The sequence below is a fragment of the Pristis pectinata genome, chromosome 4, assembly GCF_009764475.1.
Source record: "Pristis pectinata isolate sPriPec2 chromosome 4, sPriPec2.1.pri, whole genome shotgun sequence".
NCBI classification, from domain to species: domain Eukaryota; kingdom Metazoa; phylum Chordata; class Chondrichthyes; order Rhinopristiformes; family Pristidae; genus Pristis; species Pristis pectinata.
In genome coordinates, this window is record NC_067408.1 from 20,221,771 (window position 1) to 20,246,344 (window position 24,574).

Sequence of the window (24,574 nt, forward strand, 5' to 3'; positions counted from 1 at the left end):
GTGAAAATTAGGCAGACTGTAGCCGTGACAAGGAGTGAAAAAAATTTCAACATGGGCAAAACAAAGCACTTTTTCTGTTTTCTTTTAAACATGAGTGACGTTGCATTATCTTGGCTTGTATCCCCTGCATTAACACTGCTGGTGCCTGTGGTAGTACTACATTGTGTGGTATCACGTTATTACCATTGCTATAAAAGTCTAAACAGTAGTGATAAGGGACTCTGGTCAGGAGGACAGATGGGTGTTTCTGTGGCTGCAAGCAATACACCAGGATGGTGTTGGTGTATTGTCTCCCAGATACCAGGGTCAAGAATGTCTTGGAAACAATACAAAAGATTCTGAAAGGGGTGAGTGAGTAGCCACAGGCCAGAGTCCATGCTGGTGCTAAAGACCATAGTCCATTTCGGTAAGAAGAGAGATGCGGTCTTTCAAAGGAAATTTAGAGAATTGGGTAGAAGGTGAAAAAAGCAGAACCTCAAAGTGTGAAATCTCAGGCTTATTTCCCATGCCACTTGCTGGTGTGTGTAGAAATAGGAAGATAGGGCAGATGAATGTGTGTCTAAAGAGCTGAGGCAGGGAGGAGGGCTTCAGGTTTTTGAATCATTGTGATCTCTTCTGGGGTAGGGGTGACCTGTACCAGAAGAATGGGTTGCATCTGAACTGGAGGGAGACCAATATTCTTGCAGGAAGATTTGCCAGTGTTACTCAGGAGATTTTAAACTGGTGTGACAAGGGGTGGGACCCAGAATGGCAGTGCAGCAGATGGAGAGGCTGGCCTGTAAAAAATGAACATGCAAATCCAGTGAGAAAAGTGGACAGAGACGGGTGGTGAAGTTCAAGAGGGCCGGTAGGTTTAACTACATTTACTTTAATGCAAGGAGCCTCACAAGTAAGGCAGATGAACTGAGAGTGTGGATCAACACAAGGGATTATGATATGGTTGCAGTCATGGAAATGTGATCGAGGGAAGGGTGGGACTGGTAGCTCAATGTTCTAGGGTGTAGCTTTTTCAGGCATTGTTGCACCACTGATTGTACAGTAGTACTCGGGGAAGATATCCTGAAAGGATCAGCCAACAAGGCTATATGGGTAGAATTCAGGAATTAGAAAGGGGCAATCATTGATGGGATTATACTATAGGGCTCCCAATAGTCGGTGGGAATTAGAAGAACAGATATGTAGGTATATAGCAGAAGGGTGTAAAAGCAATAGTGTTGTAGTATGGGAATTTTAACTTCCCCAACGTTGCCTTAGTGCAAGGGTAATAGATGGGGTGGAATCTGTAAAATGCTTCTAAGATTTTTTTTAAAGTAGAAAGTCATATGAGGGAGGGGGCTTTATTAGACTTTGGGGAATGAAGTTGGCAAGTGATGGAATTGGCTGGGCAGAAACCCTTTCGGAACAGTGGCCATAGGTAAGCTTCAAGGTAGTTATGAGGAAAGATAAAGTTGGTTCTCAGGATAGGATCCTAAATTGGGTGAAGACAGGATCTGTTGGAAGTAAATTGGGAGTAACCGTGAGAGGAAGAAACAACATCCAATAAGTGGGAGATGTTTAGAAACGTGATAGGAGAAGTTCAAAGTTAACGTGCCTGTAAAGGTAAGAAACAAAGATGTTAAGTTTAGAGAACCTTGTCTAAGAAAGGATATTCAAGGGCAGGGAAAAGTAAGAAGAATATGTGAAGCATAGGGAATTGGTATCAAACACATCCTTTGAGGTTTAAAGGGGATATAGGAGAGAACAAAGAATTTAGAAGGGCAAAAGGGGGCCATGAAATGACCTTGGCAAGCAGGATTATGCAGAATCCTAAAAAAACTTTAGGCCCTCTTGGGGACCAAAGAGGTAATCTATGTGTGGAGAGAGGATATCAGGGAGGTCCTAAATGAATACTTCTCATTGGTGTTCATTGGGGTGGAGGCTGGAGAGTTAAAGGAGGGGTATGTTGATATTCTGGAGCATGTCTGTGTCAGGAAAAAGGAAGTGTTAGAAATATTATCTTGCATTAGGGTGGATAAATTCCCAGGGCCTGACAAGATCTATCCTAGGATGTTAAGAGATGACATTTCTGGAGCTCTGACATTTTTTTTGCATCTTCATTAGCCATGGGTGAGGCATCAGAAGACTGGAGGATAGCTAATGTTGTACTCCTATTCAAAAAGGGCAGTGGGGATAGGCCTGGAAACTACAAACCAGTGAGCCTTGCAGTAGTTGTTAGAGAAGATTCTAAGGGACAGGAGTTAGGTTCACTTGGAAAGACGGGGGCTGATTACGAGGAGCTATTGGAGATCATGTCTCAAGATCTGAGTCTTTTCAAGGAAGTAACTAAGAAAATTGATGAAAACAGCATTGCAGACATGGTTTATGTGGATTTCAGCAAGGCTTTTGACAAGGTCCCGCATGTTTGACTGTTCCAGAAGGCATAACTATGACCTGAAACATCCTCAAATACTGAGAAACTGGTCAAAGCCACATTGCTAAAAAAGCACAAGGGATCTGAGGCATGTTGGCAAAATGGATCCAAAATTGGCTTGATGGTAGGAGGCAGATGGTAGTGGTAGATAAGTGTTTTTCTGACTGGAATTCTACAAGTGCTGTACTAAAAAGTCACAAAAGCATGGATTGGTCCTGTATGGGCCTTAATGAAACTCTTTTCAGAAAATCATTACACTTAGCGGAATGTTTTTTGCTGGCATTTCTGGGATTGCTAATTTTTAGCCAGGTTGATCTGCTAATTTTATGTGGGGTACTAGAATATAGTTTTAATGTCTTCTGAAATGGATTTTCCCCAAAAGCCTATAATGCATACCTCATGCAGCTGAAAATACCAGTTGGGTTTCTCAGTGTAACTGGAAAAATATTTACTTTTCAAGTATTTCTTTCATAGCATCACTGGTCATTTTGGAGCTTTGTTGGCACAGAGATTGCATTGTCTGTGCTCAAGTAAAATGCTTTCCTCTCTGTGATGTCATTGACCAAACTAACAGAGTATGTTTATGAATGATGGAGTGTGTTTGTACAGTGCACCCAGTTTACAGGAAAACCATCCTTGTATAAGATCAAATAGCAGGTGACACAGTTGGCACATCCTCCACTATTGAGAGTTACGAACTGTAAAATGCAACCAAATTGAGACAAGTTGTCATCAAGTCACCCATTATGAATTATGTAGTGATATAGCAATGTTGTGTGGTTAGTTGTGATTCGTTGTGGGATTTTTGAAAAATTTATTTGTCCTTGCAATAGTACTTAAATTGTTCTCAATGTATCACATGATGTCATTTGCGATCTTTCCTATCCCACGGTAAACTCTTATTCTTTTTGCATGTCAGTAGTGTTTGGCACAGTTTTTAATTAGTTTTGCCCTCCATGGCCTAATTAAAGGAAATTACCTTTGTCTAGTCCTGTTCAACAATTACGAAGTTGCCCACTTGTTTACTTTGTTTCGTCTGGCAACTCCTTAATTTTAAAACTCTTGTTTACAAATCCCAAGGTCGCTTTGCTTCTTGGTGTCCTACCACTTATTATGTATTCCTTTGCCTTGTTAGTGTTCCCCATTTGGATTACCTCATTTTTGTCCAGACTGAATTCCATATATTCCAATTATGTCCACCCAACTAGTCTATTAATATTGTGCCATTGTCTACATTTCACAGCTAATATTTGTATTTTCTCCAAATTTCTTGTTAAAAGGCTTTGCTAAAATCCAGGAACACTTGTTGACTTTTCCTTTTACTTTCTCAAAAGATTCAGTCTTGTTAGTTCTCAAATCCATTCTGGCTGTCTTAGGTTAGTCTGCATCTTTGTAGGTGGCATCTTGTACTATCGCTCGGGTCTTTTTACAATAATTTGTCCATCACGTATAGGCTGACTTGTCTATGAATACTTAACCTTATCCTTTCTAAATCAATTTAAAATGGTAGCAGTCCTCCAGTTGTATGGTATTACATCTGTAGTTGGAGGATTGGGAAATAATATTTAGATCCTCTACGTTTTCCTCCCTTACGATCTGGGATATATTTGACCTTGGCACATCAATGTACCTAAAAGCTGAAAACTGCAGATGCTGGAAATCCGAAATAAAAACAGATTCCTCGCGGGTCAGGCTTTTATCAACCTGAAGAGTTAACTCTTTCTCCATAGATACTATCTGACCTGGTGAATATGGCAAGTTATCTACTTTAAAAGATGCTGAGTGGCTTAGTATTTCCCCTCATAACATTTATCTCTTCCATGCTTTCACGTTTCTCAACTGCACCATGTAGACTGATGCAAATAGGACTGATGGTTACTCTGTTGGATAAAGATTGGATTGGAAAAAGTAATGCAACTGTCAATGTAGCATAAGTGAGAGCCCGCTGCAGCCCCCCCCCCCCCCCCCCCCCCAAAATAATCATTTGGAACTAGATAGTATGTAATTGGTCTGGGCCCTCCTGTTGGAATTGCCATCTGAGGAATTCCTATAGCTGCCCTCAACTGTTTCAGATGCAAGGCCTATTTCAGTAGCCTGAACCATTCTGGACTCCAGAGTTAAAACACAAGTGCTGGCTGAGCATCCAATTGAAACAGAAGTAGTACCATGACCTGAAATATCCTCAGATACTGAGAAACTGGTCAAAGCCACTTTGCTGGCTAAAAAAAAGCAGGAATGGACTTTTAATATTTTTAAGTGCCTCAAACAGAAAGTGGCAATCAAAAACTATATCAGAAAAAGTAAAATAAATCTCTAAGATTAAAATAATAAAAACTTAGCCACAATTTTAGAATTACACATGTATTATATGTTTAGTGACAAATGATAAACATTTAAAAGAAAATTGTCTTGTAGAGAGGGAACATATTTTGTCTCAGAACTTGTACCAGATCTATAAAGTGCAGTATATGAGATAATTTGTCCAATGTAAGTGATAAGGAATCTCAGTAGGATGTTCTTTTTCATCTGCGTGTGATGGGGGGGTAATTGAATTATTCTCTTGATGGCTGTGCCTTGCATGTTTCAGTTTAGGTTTAAATACGCAAGGAAAAGCTTGATTGAACACTAATTGTTTCCAAATGTGTATTGATTTTTTTTTAATCTGTATGCTGATGTAACATTTGGCGAACATGCCAGATTCAAGAATTTAAGGTTGTAAAAGATATTCATGTGTCACCTACATTTGTCTGAAAGGAGAGCTGGCTCTGGTTTTTCTTTACAGCAACATGAACCGTGAAGATAGAAATGTACTACGAATGAAAGAACGAGAGCGGAGAAATCAAGGAATTCAGCAGAATGAAGAGACTTTCCCTGGAAATTCCCCTCTCTTTGCTGAGCCGTATAAAGTACAGGTACAGTAAATATGGGTGAGCAAAGTTAATAATTATCCTTAACTAATTTAGTGAGGACAAGATGTAGGGTGACTTACCCTTTGTGATCCTAAATTGATAATTTTTGATGACAAAATGAAGTCTGGGGCTGACCCAGTCAGAAATTACCAGTTATTGATAGACATGTGGAAAGATTTCTGATTTGGCTGCTAAAAATGCACTGAGTTTGAAGTTTCTCTACCCCCTGAGATGCGGAATGTACAGTGGTTCACTTAGAAATGTGATGTGTGGAGAAATTTAGTGATTTATGGATACTCTGGATTCCACAGGCATTGGAAAGTGAAATCTTGCCTGTGAGAATCTGATAAGAATTTAATCAAACCCTTTTGCGCTAACTGTATTTTTGTATGATTGTAAGTAACATGTTTCAAGAAAAGGAATTTTTTTTTTGCATCTAACAATCCAGAGGTACTTACTGTGTTGAGGGCCATTGGCCATCCCATTCAGCATCTTTCTCATCCATCAACACATCTACAGGTTCAAGTTGGTTTCTGTTCTGTACAGAGCTTGTCTCAAGATTGATCATGAAACTGAAAGTAATTGCTGATTTTTTTTAAACTCTGCAGTGTCTTATAATATACTCAAATGCCAAACCCATTGGGCACAACTTCTTTTTGAGGCGAGCCAAATTGAGAATCTGAACTGGTTTTGAGAATCACTCGCATTAAAATGGAAGTCCTAAGGTTCCTGAGAAGACTACCTCCAGTGTTGGACAACTTATGAGTCCAATGGTGGAGCACCAATTTCCGGCATTTTCCCAGCAGTTACAATGCAAAAGCTGGTGCAGTTTCATCAATTTCCTTCATTTCAGTGGAAAAAATGGCTTGTAGAATGATGGATTCGTTTTGAAATTGAGGTTTTTAAAATAATTGAGTTAATTTATTTTTTTCTTGGAGGAATTACATTCATTAAAGGATGCAGGTACAAGTTGAGATCCATAGATCTTCTAATTATGTGCCCTCCAAAATCTAATTTACTGAGTGAGCCAGGGCATGATCATAGTGGATACATAATTGAGCATTCGTAAATTAAAAAGTGTAGGTTAAATAGTTGAAGTTTAAAACCAGATTGCACATGGAAATGTGCATTTCAGCAAACCAATTTTTGTTTAAGTTCGACTGTAAAGCTTAAATCTACCAATTATTTTGCAAAAGGATTTTTCCTAACTTTGCTATTGTAATTTCTAACAAAAGAATGTTATCGTTTTGAGGAACTGTCCTGATCAAATATTCCATATTTTGTAAGTTTTTTTTAAGCCATTACTTTGACCTGATTTTTCTAGATGGATCTGAGGGTGGCTTCTGGTGCTGGCTGGGAGAGTAGTTCAAAAAAGGCAAATTCAGGCATCTTAGGGAATTTCAGACACTTTAGTGGTAATGTTTGCCTTCTGAGCAGGGTTACTTATATATTCCATTTTGTTTGCACACTCTGCATGCTCCTCAACTCAATTATGTATTTAAATAGTTTGTGTTGTAAACAATATAATTGCTCTTAAATTGTCAATTATAACTATATCTCATACTTCTGTTGTGAAAAGCCATGCTGGCCCTTAATGGTTTATTATATTGAGTCATCATCAACTTTAAATATGATAGCTTTATTTGAAATGATGATGAAGGTAAGTATTCATGCCTGCCATTGTCATTATTCACAATGATGCTTAATTATCATTGTTACACTCACAGTTGGCTAAAACATTTTTGTTTAATCATTGCAGGGGCGGACAGAGGATAAACTTTCTAGCAGAATCCAGAGCATGTTGGGAAACTATGATGAAATGAAAGACTTGATAGGAGAAAGATCTCTTCAAAAATTCATTGACATACCCAAAGGGACAGTTCCATCAACTACAGATGAAAAATCTGATCAAGCTTTCTTTGCTGAGCATAGACACAGTGCATCTCACCAAAGCAGTAAGTGGACTCCAGTGGGTCCAGCAACTTCTGCCCCTAGTACTTCATCGCAGTCACAAAAGAGATCAAGTTCAGGGCTGCAGAGTAGCCATGGCAGCAGCCAAAGACATGGCGGTGGCAGCAGCAATACCGGGAGTGGCAGTAGCCAGAGACATGATCGTGATTCATACAGTAGCAATCGTAAGAGAAGTGGGCAACATGGATCTGAACATTCAAAGTCCCATTCAGTCAGTCCAGCAAAGCCACCTGCAGTTTCTTCATCTTTAAGTTCGAGTCATTCCAGATCTCAAGGAAGTGACCACCATAGTAAAGAGCGCCATCGGTCAAAATCTCCCCGAGACCTGGATGCTACCTGGGACTCTCCATCACGTGTTCATACTTTTCCTGCTAGTGGGCAGCATACTTCGCAATCTTTCACTCCTGCATTGATGTCCAAACCCAGCTCAATGTTACAGAAGCCCACTGCATATGTAAGGCCTATGGATGGACAGGATCAAGCCCCTAATGAATCAGTAGAACCGAAAATTCCTTCTGAGCATTATGGTAGCCAGTCTCATGGTAGCAGTCTAGCAGAAATGAAGTCTGGCAACAAAGTACTACTTTCAAAACTAAAAATCCCATCTCAACCGGTGGAGGTAAGCACAGTATCTCAATTTTTGGTCCTGATGATTAAATGTATTACTGTTGTATGTTGAAGTTTCATGGAAGTCTCCATAGCTTTAAGTGAAATCTTGTAGTAGAATGAAGTTTAATTGATTTTTGTTCATTACAGAGTTAGAATTTAAAATGTTATCGATATACTAACTAGATTTGATAGCCTGTCTAAAATAGAAACTCAAATTTTGCTGATGGTACCAGTTCCTTAAAATAGCACAAACCTCAAACACTTGTGACTTTACAGCTAATATAGATTTGTAAAGAGATATAAATGTTTGAACTGCTCTTAACTGGAAGCATTTAGATTGAATATATTGTTATGATATTGCAAAGAATTAATGCTCATTGAGTTTCCTAAGAATTCGGTAGTAAAGCAGAAAGTTTGTGCCCTGAGCTTTTGGATCTGTCTTCCTAGTCTGTGGCACCCATTTCTTCCATTGTTTGTTGCACAAATCATCTTTTGAGTTGTTTCTGCAGTTGGGACCCTTTTTACGTCGATGCGTTGTTAGTTTAACTTGCCATCCCTTCTGGGCGGAGCAGTTATATGCATTTGGAGAGGTTTATTATTACTTTGCTCTCATCAGATCATTGTCAACTGTATATTAAATCATTCATGAGAGTTCTTGGCAAGACTTAAAGTTTTCCAATGTGAGCCTCACACCCAAATCTTCGCGACTTAATTTTGGCACATCTAACACTTAAAGTGCAGACAGTAAGATTCTGATAATTCGCTGATGATTTGGAAATCCTGATACTTCAGTGTCGGGCTGATAAGGTAAAGTATGTCTCACTGCCTTCCCGCCCTGGTTTTCATGCCATTTTCCCCCCTTTCTACTCGCTGGGACTCTGGTTCCCGCTCCATTCTTCCTTCTCTTTCCCACACCCCCACTCGCTAGGGCCCTGGTTCCTGCACTTCTATTTCTTGCTTGCTGAGACCCTGGTTCCTGTACCATCTCCTCCCACCCCCCACCCCTGCCTCCCACTCATTGGAGCCCCCATTTAACCTTGCCCAGTTAATAGAGTATGTATTATTACTGTGCATTGTAGTATTGATTGAAATTACATCCAGTAATCCAGAAAATCTGATAGTCTGGCACAGCCAAAGTTCTGAGCTTTACTGTACCCAAAGTTTTCAAGCAGTGCTGTATATTTATTGTAACAAAATACATAAAGTTCACCCTTGAGCCGCTGCCTGACTCTTGAGTTGCAGCCTCAGTCAAACTGTTAGGTTATCACACAGTAAACAATTAAATAAAAGAATATTTCAGTTCAAGTACAGCTTCCATTGAGTTTTATAGTCTTACCCAGAGGTAGAATTTTAGAACTTGTGCAAAAATGATCAAAAAATCCCTTCCTTTGTACCTCATTTCACAACCACCAAATGAAATAACCACACGGGTCATTGTTCCTTTTTTTTCATATAATATTGCTTAAACCAATTCAAAATTGAATTGTTTGCCCCAGACTTGGCTATAATATTTGCTCATTTGATTGCATTTCCACAATTATATGAAAAATGAAATGGCTTCCTCTTTGTAAACTATAATCTAAAGCTACTGCTCATTTGCACATTATTCTCTATCATTACAAATTATTATTCCCAGGCTTTTGTGTTTGTTGTTGTCCAAGTAAATAGCAGTGCCTCTGATGCCCTGACAGGAAAGATCTGTCGTAGGAAAAATACAGTAAACAATTCTTTTGGTTATACCTGGTTCGGAATTTATTCAAAAATCTTTGGAATAACACTGCATGAATGCATAAAACTGCTGGTTCTTGCTAAAGCTGAATATTTTGTGTTCTCTACTGCATAATGTTAAATTACTTTTGGTGAAGTTAACAGCAGTATTTGCTGCATTCAAGCAATAATATCTTACTGAGTTTTCAGCTTTGTGCTCAACCAGGTTAAAAAGAAAATTATAAAGTATTTGAGCAAGCAGGCTGTTGTACAGCGCACACTCGGCCATCCAGCATCCATAGGAAATGGGAGGTATCAGTTGCATGAATATGCTGGTGACATGAGAATTTCTCAAAGCAATTACTGTACATCATATGCTTGTATTCTATACATAAATTGCTGAACAACATGTCATCTCTCTATCCTTTTAAATAATGTTTTACACTGCAATTCCATATTTTAAGGCTAAACTGTATTTTCCATACTGTTATTTAATACAGCAAAAATAAATCAAATGAATGACTGTACTCGCCATCACTTGAAGTGCCAAATCATCAAAGAGAACATTGCTGCTAATCAGCCTGCTCTGTCCTATTGTATATTCTGTTCTGCATCAGGCAGCTAAAATATTTTCAAATGTGTACACTGAGAGCGGTCTGCTTACACTTTGGCCAAATTACCAAGCAGTAGGCAACTATGAAACTTACCAATATGAAACTGGATATTTTGATGTTCTTGCAGGTGTTATAAAATCTGAAGGATCTTAAAACTTGCAGATTGTTTCTTCAGATATGTTGTTTGGGTTTCAAACCGCTTCATGACTTAATATACCTAAATATGATTTTTTTATTTTATTTTTCAAGGTCTGTGTGTCAAGGCCACCATTTACTGCCCATCACAACTTTGAGAAGGTTGTGGTGAGCCCCCTTGAACCATTACAGAATTGGGGAGGCAATTCCAGGATTTAGACCCAACACCAATGAAAGAATAGTAAAATAATTCCAAGTCAGGATCATTTTGAAAACTTTTTTTAATGAGAAAATGAAAGTCAAATAAACTATAAATGCTGGAAACACCCCACAGATTAGACAGCATCTGTGGAAAGAGAAACCGTCTCTTGCAGGTTGTGAGAGAATAATTAAGTCTTTCACTTGAAATGTTAACTCTTTCTCTATCCACAGATGATGTTTGACCTGCTATGTTTCCAGTATTTTCTGTTTCTTCTAGCTTGTTGTTTTACCTGTTTTAAGGATGTAATCATATTGGATCTAATTTAGTTCTGTTAATAATATTGTTAATGGTTTATTAGCAATGTTACTGTGTAACAAGAATGAAATTATTGAAATAACATAATCTGGTACAGAAAATCACTTTGGTTTCTTCTTGAAATTTTCAGTCTTCTGTCTCAGGTGACACCAGCTGCGTGGATGAAATTTTAAAGGTATGTTTCACTGTGACTATGGCTAATAGTATTCCTATATGGGGTACTTTCCTTTTAATAATTCCTTTTCCAAAGTCCTTGATTTATTCTAGGGGCTGATGGTGCTTAGACATAATTCTGGAAGCCCTCTGGTATTTTGGCCACCTTTTTCATCTGTCACCATCTACATTTAAGTGCATGCAGATTGCTTGATTTCTTATATGGTTGATTGTAAGCAAGACCAACATTACGTTTTCACTTTGTAGGAAGGACATGTTTTTCCTTTCCTCAGTACTGAGAGAAATTATGCAATTCCTGCTGCTGCCTAATTAAGTACACAGCATTAATCAAGCATAGCCATACAACCACAGTTATGCTCCATACAGAGCAGATAATGCACTTATCCACTTTAGTTGCACTGAAGACGTAGCATAAGTTCCAGTTTTCCTGGCAGTTCGATAAATGCATCCCCAGAAATATGGTTGTCAATCCTAACGAGATCTCCTATGAGAATAGTTTAAAATTCCTTTAAATTGGATGATTTTTTCCCCAATGTTGCTAAACTGATCTCTCTCACGAACCAGCAACAAAAGAAACACACTAAGCATGATTCAGTGTTAAAAACTATTTTATTAATCACTAATGATAATACGTAAAATAAAAGTAAAAATGTTAGTATGTTAGAATTCAAAAATGTTAAACCTTGAACATTAACCCCAAAACTAAACTCTTCGTGTGTTTGTGGCAAAGTCCCAAACTCCAAGTTCCGGAATGGTTCTTAAAGTTCAGTTCCGCAAGCCATAAGGTGAAACATGAGCAAGGGCTTCTTCAACAACCACCGTTGTCTGAAGATAAGACGTAGATATAGAGAAACAGAGAGAGAGTACATACGAAATCCAAATGTTCCACGATGGAACCCAAGCGACACTTCAGTGTTTACTCGGTAGTGACTTCCTCACCCCGAAAAGCATCCGAATCGTGGTCGTCCACACACAAATACCTGTTTCCTTCTACAGGTCAGCAACAAAGTGAACTCCACCGGATTACTTCTAATTTCCATACATGGATTTCAGTGGCGGACACAGTTATTGTTTCTCATCCATCGATAGAGAAAACTAGCAGGCTGGTGTCTCTCGCTCTCGCTCTCCCTCTCTCTCTCTCTTGCTCCTTCTGCCTTCTTCAACCACGTCATTACGTCCTTTATCTTCTATTGACGTAAGCCACACACACACACACACACACACACACACACACACACACTCTATCTTAAAGGGACATTCACTGAGTCCGTAACATCTCTCACGAGAGATGAGCAGCATTTGAGTCAGTAGAACAAAAAAAGTAACCCAAATTGGGTGAAAGGACTGAAAGTAAGCTTTTGTTAATTATAATACTATGCTTTTTCTGCCATAAACGTGCTCTACTTCATTAAATATAATGCAAATGCAACTCAATTTGAGATTGTGGAGCTAAAATGAAATGTGTTTAAATGTATAAGGTATTTTGAGTTTGTTGGTTGATCTCCTACGTGATCAAGTCAGAGGCCAAGTATAATCTAAGGGATAATTGACCTGCTAGTTGGTTATGCGCAAATTAAGTCTTTTCAAGGTATCCATTATGAATATTGGAATCCACAATGCGAATTAATATTGTATAATTGCACCAACAGGTGGGGAGTAATTATAGATTGATACACGCGTCTCAGTTTCCATTATACAAATGGCCAACAGAATTTACAATGAAATATGTGGTTGGTTGCAGACTTAAATATTTATTTAAGTTCCAGAATGTTTGATTTCTAATTGGGTTCAGTTTAAATTTTAAAACAAAACTTTCTGAAGTAGCTTGTTACTGTGGAACCATCCAACTTGGAATGAAATTCTGACCTATTGCATTCTGTGTGCTGCAGGAAATGACTCATTCCTGGCCACCACCTCTGACAGCAATTCATACACCATGCAAAGCTGAGCCATCAAAATTTCCATTTCCAACAAAGGTGGGTATCTGTATTTACTTCTACAGAAATGGAATATTTGAATTTGGAATCAAAGGGTGTAAGAAGAGAGGTTGTATGATGTAGGAGAGGAAAAAAGTAATGTAGATGTGAACTTGTGATTGGAAGTCAAAAAAGAAGAAATGTCAAAAGACCAGCACTTGCAGGTTATGAGGAAAAACATTGCAGAGGAATTCACAATGACAATGAACTTGAGTATATTTGTATCCTTTTTGATGGAAAATATTTTGCATGCAACTTGTCAAACTTTAATCTTACCATGTGGACTTTCAAATTTAATGTGCTTAAATCAGACTTTGAGTAATGTTGAACAGCTTTTGATGAAAAATATTCATACATAAGCTGAGGCACAATATATCAACCGATTTGAATATTTTTTACTAACACTCGACTAAAACATTAAATATCTTATGTACCCATTTAAATATCTTATGTACCTATTTAAATATCTTATGTACCCATTTATACTTAATGCGTAGTATAAAGATCAATCAGTAATTAGCTTGAATAAATTCTGCTACTTTCCATCTTCAGGTTGAAAATTATTGTAGCTTAGAATTAACTGTGGTGTGTTTCTTCTCTCCATTTTCCTTTGTTTTCATGCTGCATCTGATCCTTTGTTTGACCTGTAGCTGCTCTTCCCTACCCACTGACAAGATTCTTGTCTGCATCAAAAGTTCATTTTAACTCTTAGGAGTCAGGTTCTCTGATTAACGTTCAATTAACAGATTTTGGTGAGTGGAAAGTTCATGTTGCTGAGTTTAGAAAATGTTACTTGCCAAGACGGTGAGTAACTCTTAAATGGGGAAAAAAAAGTTGCTGTGACTCAAACATTGTTTTACAGTCTGTATGAATAAACTCCTGCAAAATGTGTATGATCTTGCAGGTAAAGTGTATTCTGAAAATGTCCTGAATGACAGTAAATTGTAGGGTATGTATTGATTAAAATTTGGATAGCCAACAAATCAGTGGGTCAAAGAGGAGTTTGTTCCATTTCCAGTCCATTATTGTTGCAGTACATTTCACATTTTATGTTGTCTTTTATTTTTTAGGAATCTCAGCATGCTAACTACAGTGTACAAGGGCAGAGTAAGTATTTAAAGCTATTTAAAATGAATTGCTTTCATTATATGGTGTGACACTCCTGTCAGTAGAACTTCATATCATCCAACTTACTGAGATCAATGGGATGAGCAAAGCTTTTTTTTATCCTACCTAAACTGGCATTGAATGCAAATTTCAATTATCACCTTTTGAGAAGAGACAGGAGATAATCGAATAATGTGCTTACTCTTAGTAAAAACGAAGTATCAGAGAAATATACCTTTCATTACTGAGCTGCGTATAAACTCAGCCTGCGTTTCTTCATCGTTTTGAAAGAGACCTGTACAAAAAAAAATGGTTGGTTCGTGGTCATTAAAGCTATCTTTTAGGAGATACATATGCAAGGAGCTAAGCAACTCTTGCATATGTTTGTGTGGAACATTCTATTTTTCACCATAACTACAAAGGGATTAGTAGGAAGGCCACAGTGGTGAAAGCTGGCAGCACATAGTTCTTGACCCTACTCTAAATCTCTTCAGCTGGGTCCACTTTACATATACCACATTTTTAATACCATTTTTGTATAATTAGTCAAGTTTCTAAAATATTGCTTTCCTTCCAAAATAAAAACATTGGGAATACCAAAGGTATTGCTTTTCTTCCTCTTAAAATTACCAGCCCCCTCCCTTCCTCTGCCAACCTGATTCCACAAATTCTTCTTTCTTGCTAAACCAGATTGCACAGCTTCTGCATCCTGTTAAGACTCTGAGTTGACTGCTTATCTGCATTGACAACTGTCACCTCCTTAATTTAATCTGGTTGGGCAGCTTTTCAACCACAAGGAACAGCAGGGCAAAATCAGATCATGCACAGTGGCTATAAAGCAAGAGTCACTGGGTAGTGACTAAATGAGAAATATATTTGAAGTGAAAAGTAATTTCAAAGTTACTAAGACCAGTTTTATTGTCTCCAGCATCAACTTAGCTGAGGTCAAGTTTATTCAACCCATTTCTGGCATTGAAACTGGAACCTTTAGTACATGGTTCATCCCCGTATTTGGTGTATTTACTCTGATTAATGGAGCCTTTGTCTGGTATCTTATAAATTGAGTGCAAATTTATTGCACATGATAGGCCTAAAACTTTATGGTGGCAATTAAAAATATATTTTAATAATGAGATTTTAATTGCAGAGAGGTACAATTCAACACCAAAGTCAACCTCCACTCATCCTCAAACAAAATGGTAAGTATTTTTCATTTTCTGTACTTTGGAAAAAGCTTTCTGTATGCACTCTGAAACAATCATAAATCAGGTTTACAAGTTCAATGCACATAGGGGCAAAGCAGTTATTGCCTGTTTGTCGTTTAACATATATGAATGATAGTGAGGATCGATAGAGTTTAATGAAATGCAATTTGCAGGTAAGTTTTGGGCAAGAATCTGTGAAGCTGGATGTGTGATAGTCTCAGCAATACTACTCCATTTGGTGCTTTCTTGTAGCACCTGATATTGTGCTCAGATTGTTTTGGAAGTATGTAGTGAGTGAAGGGGAAATATACTGCTGTGGTCTCTAAGAATTGATGGTGTTTTTTCCCCTTCCTCCCCACCACCCCCCACCCCACCACCAATAGTTTTATTTGGCCATTTGCACAGGATTTAGATGTGCACCAGTTTTCAGTTCTGCATCTAGTTTTAATAGATGAAATGAGAATTGGTAAATTAGTTAAATTAGTAAATCGGTTTATTAGTGTCACATGTACAGTGTCACGAACCAGCAACAAAAGAAACACACTGAGCATGATTTAGTGTTAAAAACTATTTTATTAATCACTACTTATGATAATACGTAAAATAAAAGTAAAAATGTTAGTATGTTAGAATTCAAAAATGTTAAACCTCAAACGTTAACCCCAAAACTAAACTCGTCGTGTGTGTGTGTGACAAAGTCCAAAACTCCCAGTTCCGGAACGGTTCTTAAAGTTCAGTTCCGCAAGCCATAAGGTGAAACATGAGCAAGGGCTTCTTCAACAACCACCGTTGTCTGAAGATAAGACGTAGACCTAGAGAAACATAGGGAGAGTAAATACGAAATCCAAATGTTCCACGATGGAACCCAAACGACACTCCAGCGTTTACTCGGTAGTGACTTCCTCACCCCGAAAAGCATCCGAATCGTGGTCGTCCACACACAAATACCTGTTTCCTTCTACAGGTCAGCAACAAAGTGAACTCCACCAGATTACTTCCAACTTCCATACATGGATTTCAGTGGCAAACACAGTTATTGTTTCTCATCCATCGATAGAGAGAACAAGCAGGCTGGTGTCTCTCTCCCTTCTCTCTCTCTCTCCTTCTTCTTCTGCCTTCTTCAACAACGTCATTACGTCCTTTATCTTCTATTGACGTAAGCACGCCCCACACACACATACACACACACACTCTCTATCTTAAAGGGACTTTCACTGAGTCCGTAACAACAGTGAAAAACCTAGTTTTGCATGCCATCCATGCAGATCGTTTCATCACATTAGTGCATTGAGATAGTTCAAGGGAAAGCTATAACAATGAGAAACTTATTTACAGCAGCATCACAGGCAAATAGCATTAGAGACACAACAATCACAAGAAAAACACAAATTAAACATAAATTATACAAGAAAACACAATTAGAACAAAAGTGGGTTTTAATCAAGAGGCATCCCTTTGGTTTTCCACAAACTAAGGCAAACAGAATTTTTGTTGTAAAAATGTTTTCTTTAATATCCATTGTTTCTACACTTCCCCTGACAGTACACTCAAGTTTTATTGTAAAACAGGGCCATTTATGATGGAATGAGCATGATTCAGAGGAAACTATATTTAAAAACTTCTATATATTCATCTCTAGGCCAGGATTTGTTGGCCATCTCTCATAGCAATTACTCTTTTTGTACTTAAGAACTTGATTGTAAGCTGCTTATACCTAATAGTCTTCAAGGTGAAGATATATCTACAATATGCTTAAATAAGAAACTCCAGGATTTTACCCCAGCAATATTTCCAAATCAGGTTTGCATGTAACTTGGAGGAACTTGTTTGTAATTTTGTAGGCATGGGTTTCTCATCAGGTCTCCTGCCTTTACAGTCCACCATCTGGAAGGGCAGTTGAAGGAGGTACTAGTAAAGAGAACCCTTGATTGCTGAGTACATTTTGTAGATGGAAAGCCAAGGGAGAAGCAATGAATGTTTAGGGTAGTAGTTGGAGTGCCAGTAAAGCTGGATAAACAAGACCCATTTTCTTTAGCAAAGGCCTCATTAATAAGGGGACTTGGGTTTTACATTAATGACTAGGAAGATTAGATGGAAATTAGAACATTGAACAGTACAATACAGAACTGGACCCTTCAGCCCACAATATCTATGCCGACCACGATGCCAGTTTAAACTGCACATCTGCCTGCAAGTGGTTTGTATTCCTCAGTTGCCTGCCTGTTAATGTCTGTCTAAATACCTCTTAAGTATAGAGATGCTATCATCTCTGCATCCACCACTTCCCCTGGCAGTACATTCCAGGCACTTATCACTCCGTGTATTTTAAAAAAAAACTCGTTTCGCAATCTCCTTTAAACTTCCCCCTCTCACCTTGAAGCTATGCTCTCCAGTATTTGACATTTCCACCCTGGGGAAAAAGACTCAATCTACTCTATCTGTGCCTCTCATAATTTTATATACTTCTATCAGGTCACCCCTCAGCCTCCAGAGAAGACAATCCAAGTTTGCTCAACCTCCTTATAGCGATTATTCTAATCCAGACAATATCTCCTTGAATCTCTTCTGCACCCTCTGCAAAGCCTCCACATCCTTCCTGTAATGTGGCGGCCAGCACCACACATACTACTACCAATGTGGCTTAACCAAAGTTTTATACAACTGCAACATGACTTCCCAACAGACATAGTCATCAGGGACACTTGAATGCTCTCTGTCTCTCACATCCCAAGCAAGAAAACAAACATCTTCTCACCTGAGTTGAGAAATTAATCTATTCGCTGTGTGCCTGAATGGGTGATGGGGGCAGAAAGACTCACTGCATTGAAGAAGCTCCTGGACTAGCAGTTGAAGAGCCTTAATTTGCAGGGCCTTGCGCCAAGACCTGGGAAGTGGAATTAAACCAAAGGCCATTTTTGGCCAGCATTGGTCAAATGGTGGCCTTCTGTGATATACTGTATATTTCACTGCTGATGAAATCAAACTTGAGAATAAAGCTCTATTCAGAGCGGTACTTTCATTAAAGTAATTAAACTAATGGCACAGGCAGAAATAAATGGATATGATCCAGTAGTTATTATGGAGATAAGGTTACCAAGTGACAAAGGATGGAATTATAAATTCCACAATACCTAGAGGTAGACAAAATGGAAAAAGTTGGAGGTGGGGGAGTCCAGATAATGAAGAATGTGATTGAGGCATGTGAGCAAAAGAATCTTATTTTGAAAAATCAAGAATGAGCATCAGTTTGGGTGGAATTAAGAAACACCAGGAAGGAGAAAACATTAATGAAATTTGGCTGGAGGTCCCCAGATGGACTTTAGTCTTCAGGTAAGCTAGGCAGACCAAATTAGCAATAAGGGAAAACAAAAATGTTAAATAGTGGAAATCTAGAATAAAAAGAAAATGCTGAAAATGTCAGCAGATCAGGCAGCTTGTCTGGAAAGATGAAAGCTCATTGACCTGAAACAATAATGTTGTTTCTTTCCACGCACGTTGCCTGCCATGTGTATTTCCAGCATTTTCTTGTTTCACTAAAGTAGTGATACTCTGGAGGATGAATTCATGGAATATGCAAGAAATGGTTTTCTAGATCATACGTTAAGGAACTAACAAAAAAAAGCAGGCACTATCTGAGTTTGCACTAAGAAGGTATTAATTAATCTAGTCAATAAGATGCTTTTGCATAATAGCGATCATACTGTGAAAGAATTTTATCAAGATTGGAAGTGATTTATTTAAACTTGAAACCAGCACCTATCTAAAAGCAAATTACGAAGGATTGAGGCATCAGATTGATTGATGCATCAGAAAGTATGATAGTAAATGAGCAATGGCTAGCATTTGAAGAATTAATGCCTTGTTTATGACAAAATTGTATCCCTTTAAGTCAGGAAAATCCTGCATGATCCAGCTATGGTTAACTAGTGGAGTAAAAGTTTTAGAGCAAAGGACAAGGCTGATAAGGAGCAGTGAGGATTGGGAACATTTCAGAATTTCACCAAGCAGGACTGAGAAAATAAGGAAACCAGAATTTAATGAGAAACACAAAAACAGACTACAAAAGTGTGTAAAAGAATGGAGGCACAAAAATCTCTCAGAAATAGAGCATACAGACCAAAGTGAATGAGCAGCTGGGGAAAAAAAACATTGTCTTCTGTAAAAGAAATCTGGATTGGACAAATTAATGGGATGGAAAGCCAATAAACCCCTGATGACATGCATCCCAAAATTTTGAAAGAGGTGTCTGTTGATGGTGGATGAACTAGTTTCATCCAAAATGTCATAAATTCTAGAATAGTTCCCATAAATTGAAAGCCAATAATGTGACTACATCAATTAAGAGAGATGGGTAAGAGAAAATGGGTACCATAAACCAGCATGGTGGTGTTTATAAGAAAAGTGCCAGAACCTATTAGTAAGGAAGTGGTAGCAACCCATGAGGTGCTGACCTATATAAACCTACTCCATGATCAATCTTACCCTTCCCTCCTTCGCAGCCCCATACCCCATTTTTCTTGCATCCATGTGCTTATCTAAGAGTCTTTTAAATATCCCAATTATATCAGTCTCTACCACTACCCCCAGCAGTGCATTCCAGGCACCCACCACACTCTGTGTGGGGGGAAAAACCTACCTCTGACATCTCCCCTGAACCTACCTCCTCTCACCCTAAACGGATGTCCTCTGCTATTGGCCATTGCTGCCCTGGGGAAAAGGGTGCTGGCTGTCCACTCTATCTATGCCCCTCATAATTTTATACTTTATCAAGTCACCTCTCATCCTCCACTCTAAAGAGAAAAGCCTTAGCTTGTTCAGTCTTCCCTCATAAAATGTGTTCTCTAATCCTATAACCTTTTAGAGTGCAATGAAGATTTACCAGATTGATTCCTGGGATTGAGAGTAGCTTCAGAAGGCTGGGCTTGCACCCTCTTGAGTTTAACAGAATGAGAGGTGATCTCATTGAAACATAAATTTTTATGGGACTTGACAGGGTTAAAGTAGGCATGTAATTTCACCTGGCTAGATTGTCTACACCAAGGAGGTCACAGCCTTAAAGGAAGGACTTGACCATTCAGGAGACGGATGACACAAAATTTCTTCACCCAGAGGGAACTGAGACTTTGGAATTAACCTACAAGGTCTATGGAGGCAGAGTCGCTAAGTATATTCAAGGCACATTGACAGATTTTTGGATATTAAGTGGTTAATGTTATAAATTTATTATTGTCACATATACCAAGATATAGTGGAAAAACTTTGTTTGCATGTCATTCAGGCAAGTCATGCCATGCATAAGTACATTGAGGTAGTAAATAGAAAACAATGCAGAATATAGTGTTGCGGTGCAAGGGCCATGACGAGGTAGATTAGGAGATCAGGAATTCATCTTTAGTGTATGAGCGATCTGTTCAAGAGTGTGATAACAGTGGGATAGAAACTGTCCTTGATCCTGGTGGTACAGTGCAGGAAAGAGGTACGAAGGTGATAGATCAGCCATAATCTTGTTGGAACAGACACAAGGGGCAGAATGGTCCACTCCTGTGTTTATTTCTTATGCTGTTATGTAAATTAAATATTACTTGCTGATTGAAGCAATGGAGTTTTGTCTCCATGTTTGCCAACATCTGAACTCATCCTCTGATGCATTCACAAAAGGTACTGAGCACATTAGTGATCTTACTGAAAACTAAAAGATGTGGCATCAAAAGAATTTGTCATAATTAAGCCTTGATCTTTGATTCACTTGTATTTTGTATCATGCTGTTCAATAATCTTGGTTTGTCTATATAAGGCATAACATCATTGTTCATGGCTAAGATCTCATAGATTTCAAAAATTAATTTTAAATAGTAAATGTGGTTTATAAGTTGCATGACATAGTGCCTTCTTTCTTTTCTAAATAGCTCAGAAACTGACCAGACTCCTTCAGGGTAAGTCTGCCTATAAGTGGAATTGTAACAGGAAACAGACTTTATGTACTTTGGACCTTGTATTTTAGTTGCATACTGTAAAAGCTGTGTTGTTTGGAATATACCAAATTTGACACGTCTTGGTTAATAAGTTATGCTGATGACCCAGTATTGGTCTGCGAACTCATTCAGCACTACCCTGATGTTGGCTCTGAGGCGCTGGTTACTGGGAAATTAGATAGTGAGGTGCTGAGTAACCATATAATATGAGCGATCCCCATATAGTAAAATTGCAATAATCTGCTCTCTGACTTTTTGGAAATTCTGATGATTTGGCTCAACAGGTGATGTTTCTCATTCTCCCAAGACTCACTATGGCCCAGTCCCTGTGCTGCCTTGAAACTTACTGTGTTCACTAGAGAATTTATGATAACATGTAACATTTTTCTTAAAGAAAAGTTTGTTGGGGTATTAATGGGGGATAACACCTAATAGTCTGGAAAATCTGGCCTTTCAGCAACCAAAGTCCAGAGCATGCTAGACTATTGGAGTTTTACTGTCCAGATTGCCATTCTTTCTCTTTTCCCTATTGAGCTGTCACTTTTCCAACTTCGTGAGTGAGCGCTCAGATACTATCTAAACTTTGCTTGCTGGATACCTGGGTAGTGTGGATCATGTAATCCTAGTGGAAGTTGACAGATATTTGTTTCATTAGCCTGCTTTTGAAATGATCTGTTGGTAACGTTTTGCAGGCCTATGATCTGTTTTGAGCCTGTGGAGTTCCAAAATACCATAGTACTTTGAAATCCCAAAAGCCAAGGGGATCAATAAACCCCTACTTATTATTATCTGGACCAGCATACAGAACTGCAACAGTATTTTTCTTTTGCCTTTTTTTCCTCGTCCCACTCTTTTATTTCACCTTCTCTCCATCCCCTTCACCTGGTAACCACTTCAGTTGTGTTGCCACTCCTCTTGTGCTCTCTGGACGTGTTTCAAATAACATGATAAAATGAATATTGTCTACACAGCAGTAAAACCACATTTAATAGTTATTTATGAAAAGTTGCAATGCCAAATGACTGGCAGAAATATAATGTAATGTCTACATTTTAGATGTGATGTAGGAGACATACATTAAATTGTACTCGTCAAATTAGAATTGGTGGTAGGAAAAAACAAAATATAATATTGATCCTGAATTTTAAAAGGAAAAGCCTTGACCAGCACCATTCGTTGAAGGCCATTGGGATAGTAGAGTAGTAAATACTATAGTAGTCTAAATTCTTAAAATGCCATGGTCATCCACTGGAGGTTAATGACATGGATAAGAATTTAGAAAGCCAGGAGACAAGTAACAATATGGTTAACTAGCTGGCTTCAAGGCAAGGAAGAGATCATGGATAAAGGTTAGCCATTCAGAATGGCAGAGGGTGAATTTGGGAACCCACAAGGATAAATGCTGGGCTCATTATTGTTCAATTTGAGCTAATGTGATAGATTTTGGATTCAAAACACAATTCCTAAATATACTGATTGTTGATTCTGAGGATAACTACAAGAAATTCAAAGAAGCCATTAATAAATTTGCAAAGAAGATGTATAATTGACAAATTAATTTTAACACAATGGTGAGCTATTGTATTTTGATAAAAAAAATTATGTCACATTACTTGGAAAATATTCTAAGTGGGGCAGAAAAACAGTTGGATATTGGAATACAAATGTACCCTTCTCAAAACAATGATGCTGTTTAAAGCTAGTCTGGGTTTATTTTTCTGCGAGTCAGTGAAAAAGTTCTATGTTGTATTGAACCTATATTATACCAACATACTGTGTACTGTTCTCATCCCCTTATGTAAAGGATACTGTAGCACTGAAGTGAATGCAGAAAGATTTAAGAATGACACCAGAAATGTGAGCTTACCTGGAATGTCACAGGATTTCCCAAAGTACTTTACAGCCAATGAAATACTCCTTGAAATGCTTCGCTTCTTTGTCACTGATAGTAGTTGGTATTGCTGGCAAGGCATTTATTGCTAATCCTTAATTATCCTTGAAGGTGATGGAAAGCTTCAAGTCTTTCTGGTGGTATTACCATAGTGTTGTGGCGTAGAGTTCCAATGATCATGAAAGAATGAAGTACATTTCCAGGTTGAGATGTTTGATGATTGATTGGGGGGGGGGGGGGGGGTGGGGGGGGTGGGCGGGAGAGGGTGGAGGGGAGACCACAGGTATTGGTGTTTCTGTGTGCCTGCTGCCCTTGGCTATTCAAATTGTTGGTTTTAGATAGGGTACTGAAGGTGAGTGACTACAGCCTGAATTGTAGATGGGTACACTAGTCACAATTGCCAATGTTCAACAGAGTTAGTGGAATACCAATTGAATAGGCAGGTTTGTTCTCAATTGGATTGCTCACTGAGTGTTGTTACAGCAGCACATATCCAGACAAGTGGAGGGTATTCGCATCACCCTTCCGGCCTACCCCTTTATAGATGCTGCAAAATCACAGGAATGCAGTATCACCCATATTTCTTTCACTCATGATAAAGGGCCACAAAAATCATGCCCATTCAAATCAGACCAGGAAATGTTGGAAACAAAATGCTCTTTGAGATGATAGTGATGTGATACACCATAAATCCTGCTTGGATGTAGTCATCTCCTTCAATATAATAGTTTATTGTTTGTACTACAGTTTGGTTACTGTAGTTGTTATGAATATCTCCACGAATATCTTTTTCCCTATGATGCCACATGTTTATTCCACCTGTTGCTTAAGTTTGCTTCAAATTTAATCTACTAATCTGCAGGAGGAAAGCCCCAATTTCAGTGGAACCCCTGCCACTCATCTTTTATCATAGAATACAAGAGCAGACAGGTGTATTTTAATAAATATAATCAGATTGTCTAATTTTTCCCAATAATGAGGTTCAACTGTGTTAACTTTGGTATTAACTGCTGATGGTTGAAAAGAAAAACAAAATTATTGTGCAGATTTATAAACTGAAGTTGTTTAATGCAGTCTGACTAGTTTGATTTGGTTTATTGCTTTGTATGGAGTACCATTTAACTTCTGTATTCAAAAATTTTAATAATATCAGGCCTACAAACATAACGCACAGTAGCATAGTGGTTAGCACAATGCTTTACAGTGCCACTGACCCGGGTTCAAATCTGGCCACTGTCTGTAAGGAGTTTGTATGTTCTCCCCGTGTCTGTGTGGGTTTCCTCCGGGTGCTCCGGTTTCCTCCCACATTCCAAAGACGTACAGGTTAGGAAGTTATGGGCATGCTGTGTTGGCGCCAGAAGCGTGGTGACACTTGCG

At 38.4% G+C, this 24,574-nt stretch overlaps 1 protein-coding gene across 4 annotated transcripts in view; it reads left to right on the plus strand.

Moving 5' to 3' along the window:
• The window catches only part of aff4 (AF4/FMR2 family, member 4), a 73,308-nt gene that overhangs the window by 21,540 nt on the left and 27,194 nt on the right, over positions 1–24,574 (plus strand). For 3 of the 4 annotated variants that reach the window (XM_052013362.1, XM_052013361.1, XM_052013360.1), the window contains 7 exons: positions 5,193–5,322; positions 7,079–7,909; positions 11,003–11,047; positions 12,936–13,022; positions 14,093–14,129; positions 15,277–15,328; positions 21,241–21,267. In XM_052013362.1, the coding sequence (XP_051869322.1) occupies positions 5,197–5,322; positions 7,079–7,909; positions 11,003–11,047; positions 12,936–13,022; positions 14,093–14,129; positions 15,277–15,328; positions 21,241–21,267 (1,205 nt within the window). In that variant the 5' untranslated portion in view covers positions 5,193–5,196. The remainder of the gene's footprint in view (positions 1–5,192; positions 5,323–7,078; positions 7,910–11,002; positions 11,048–12,935; positions 13,023–14,092; positions 14,130–15,276; positions 15,329–21,240; positions 21,268–24,574) is intronic. The other variant, XM_052013363.1, reaches the window with a different exon arrangement.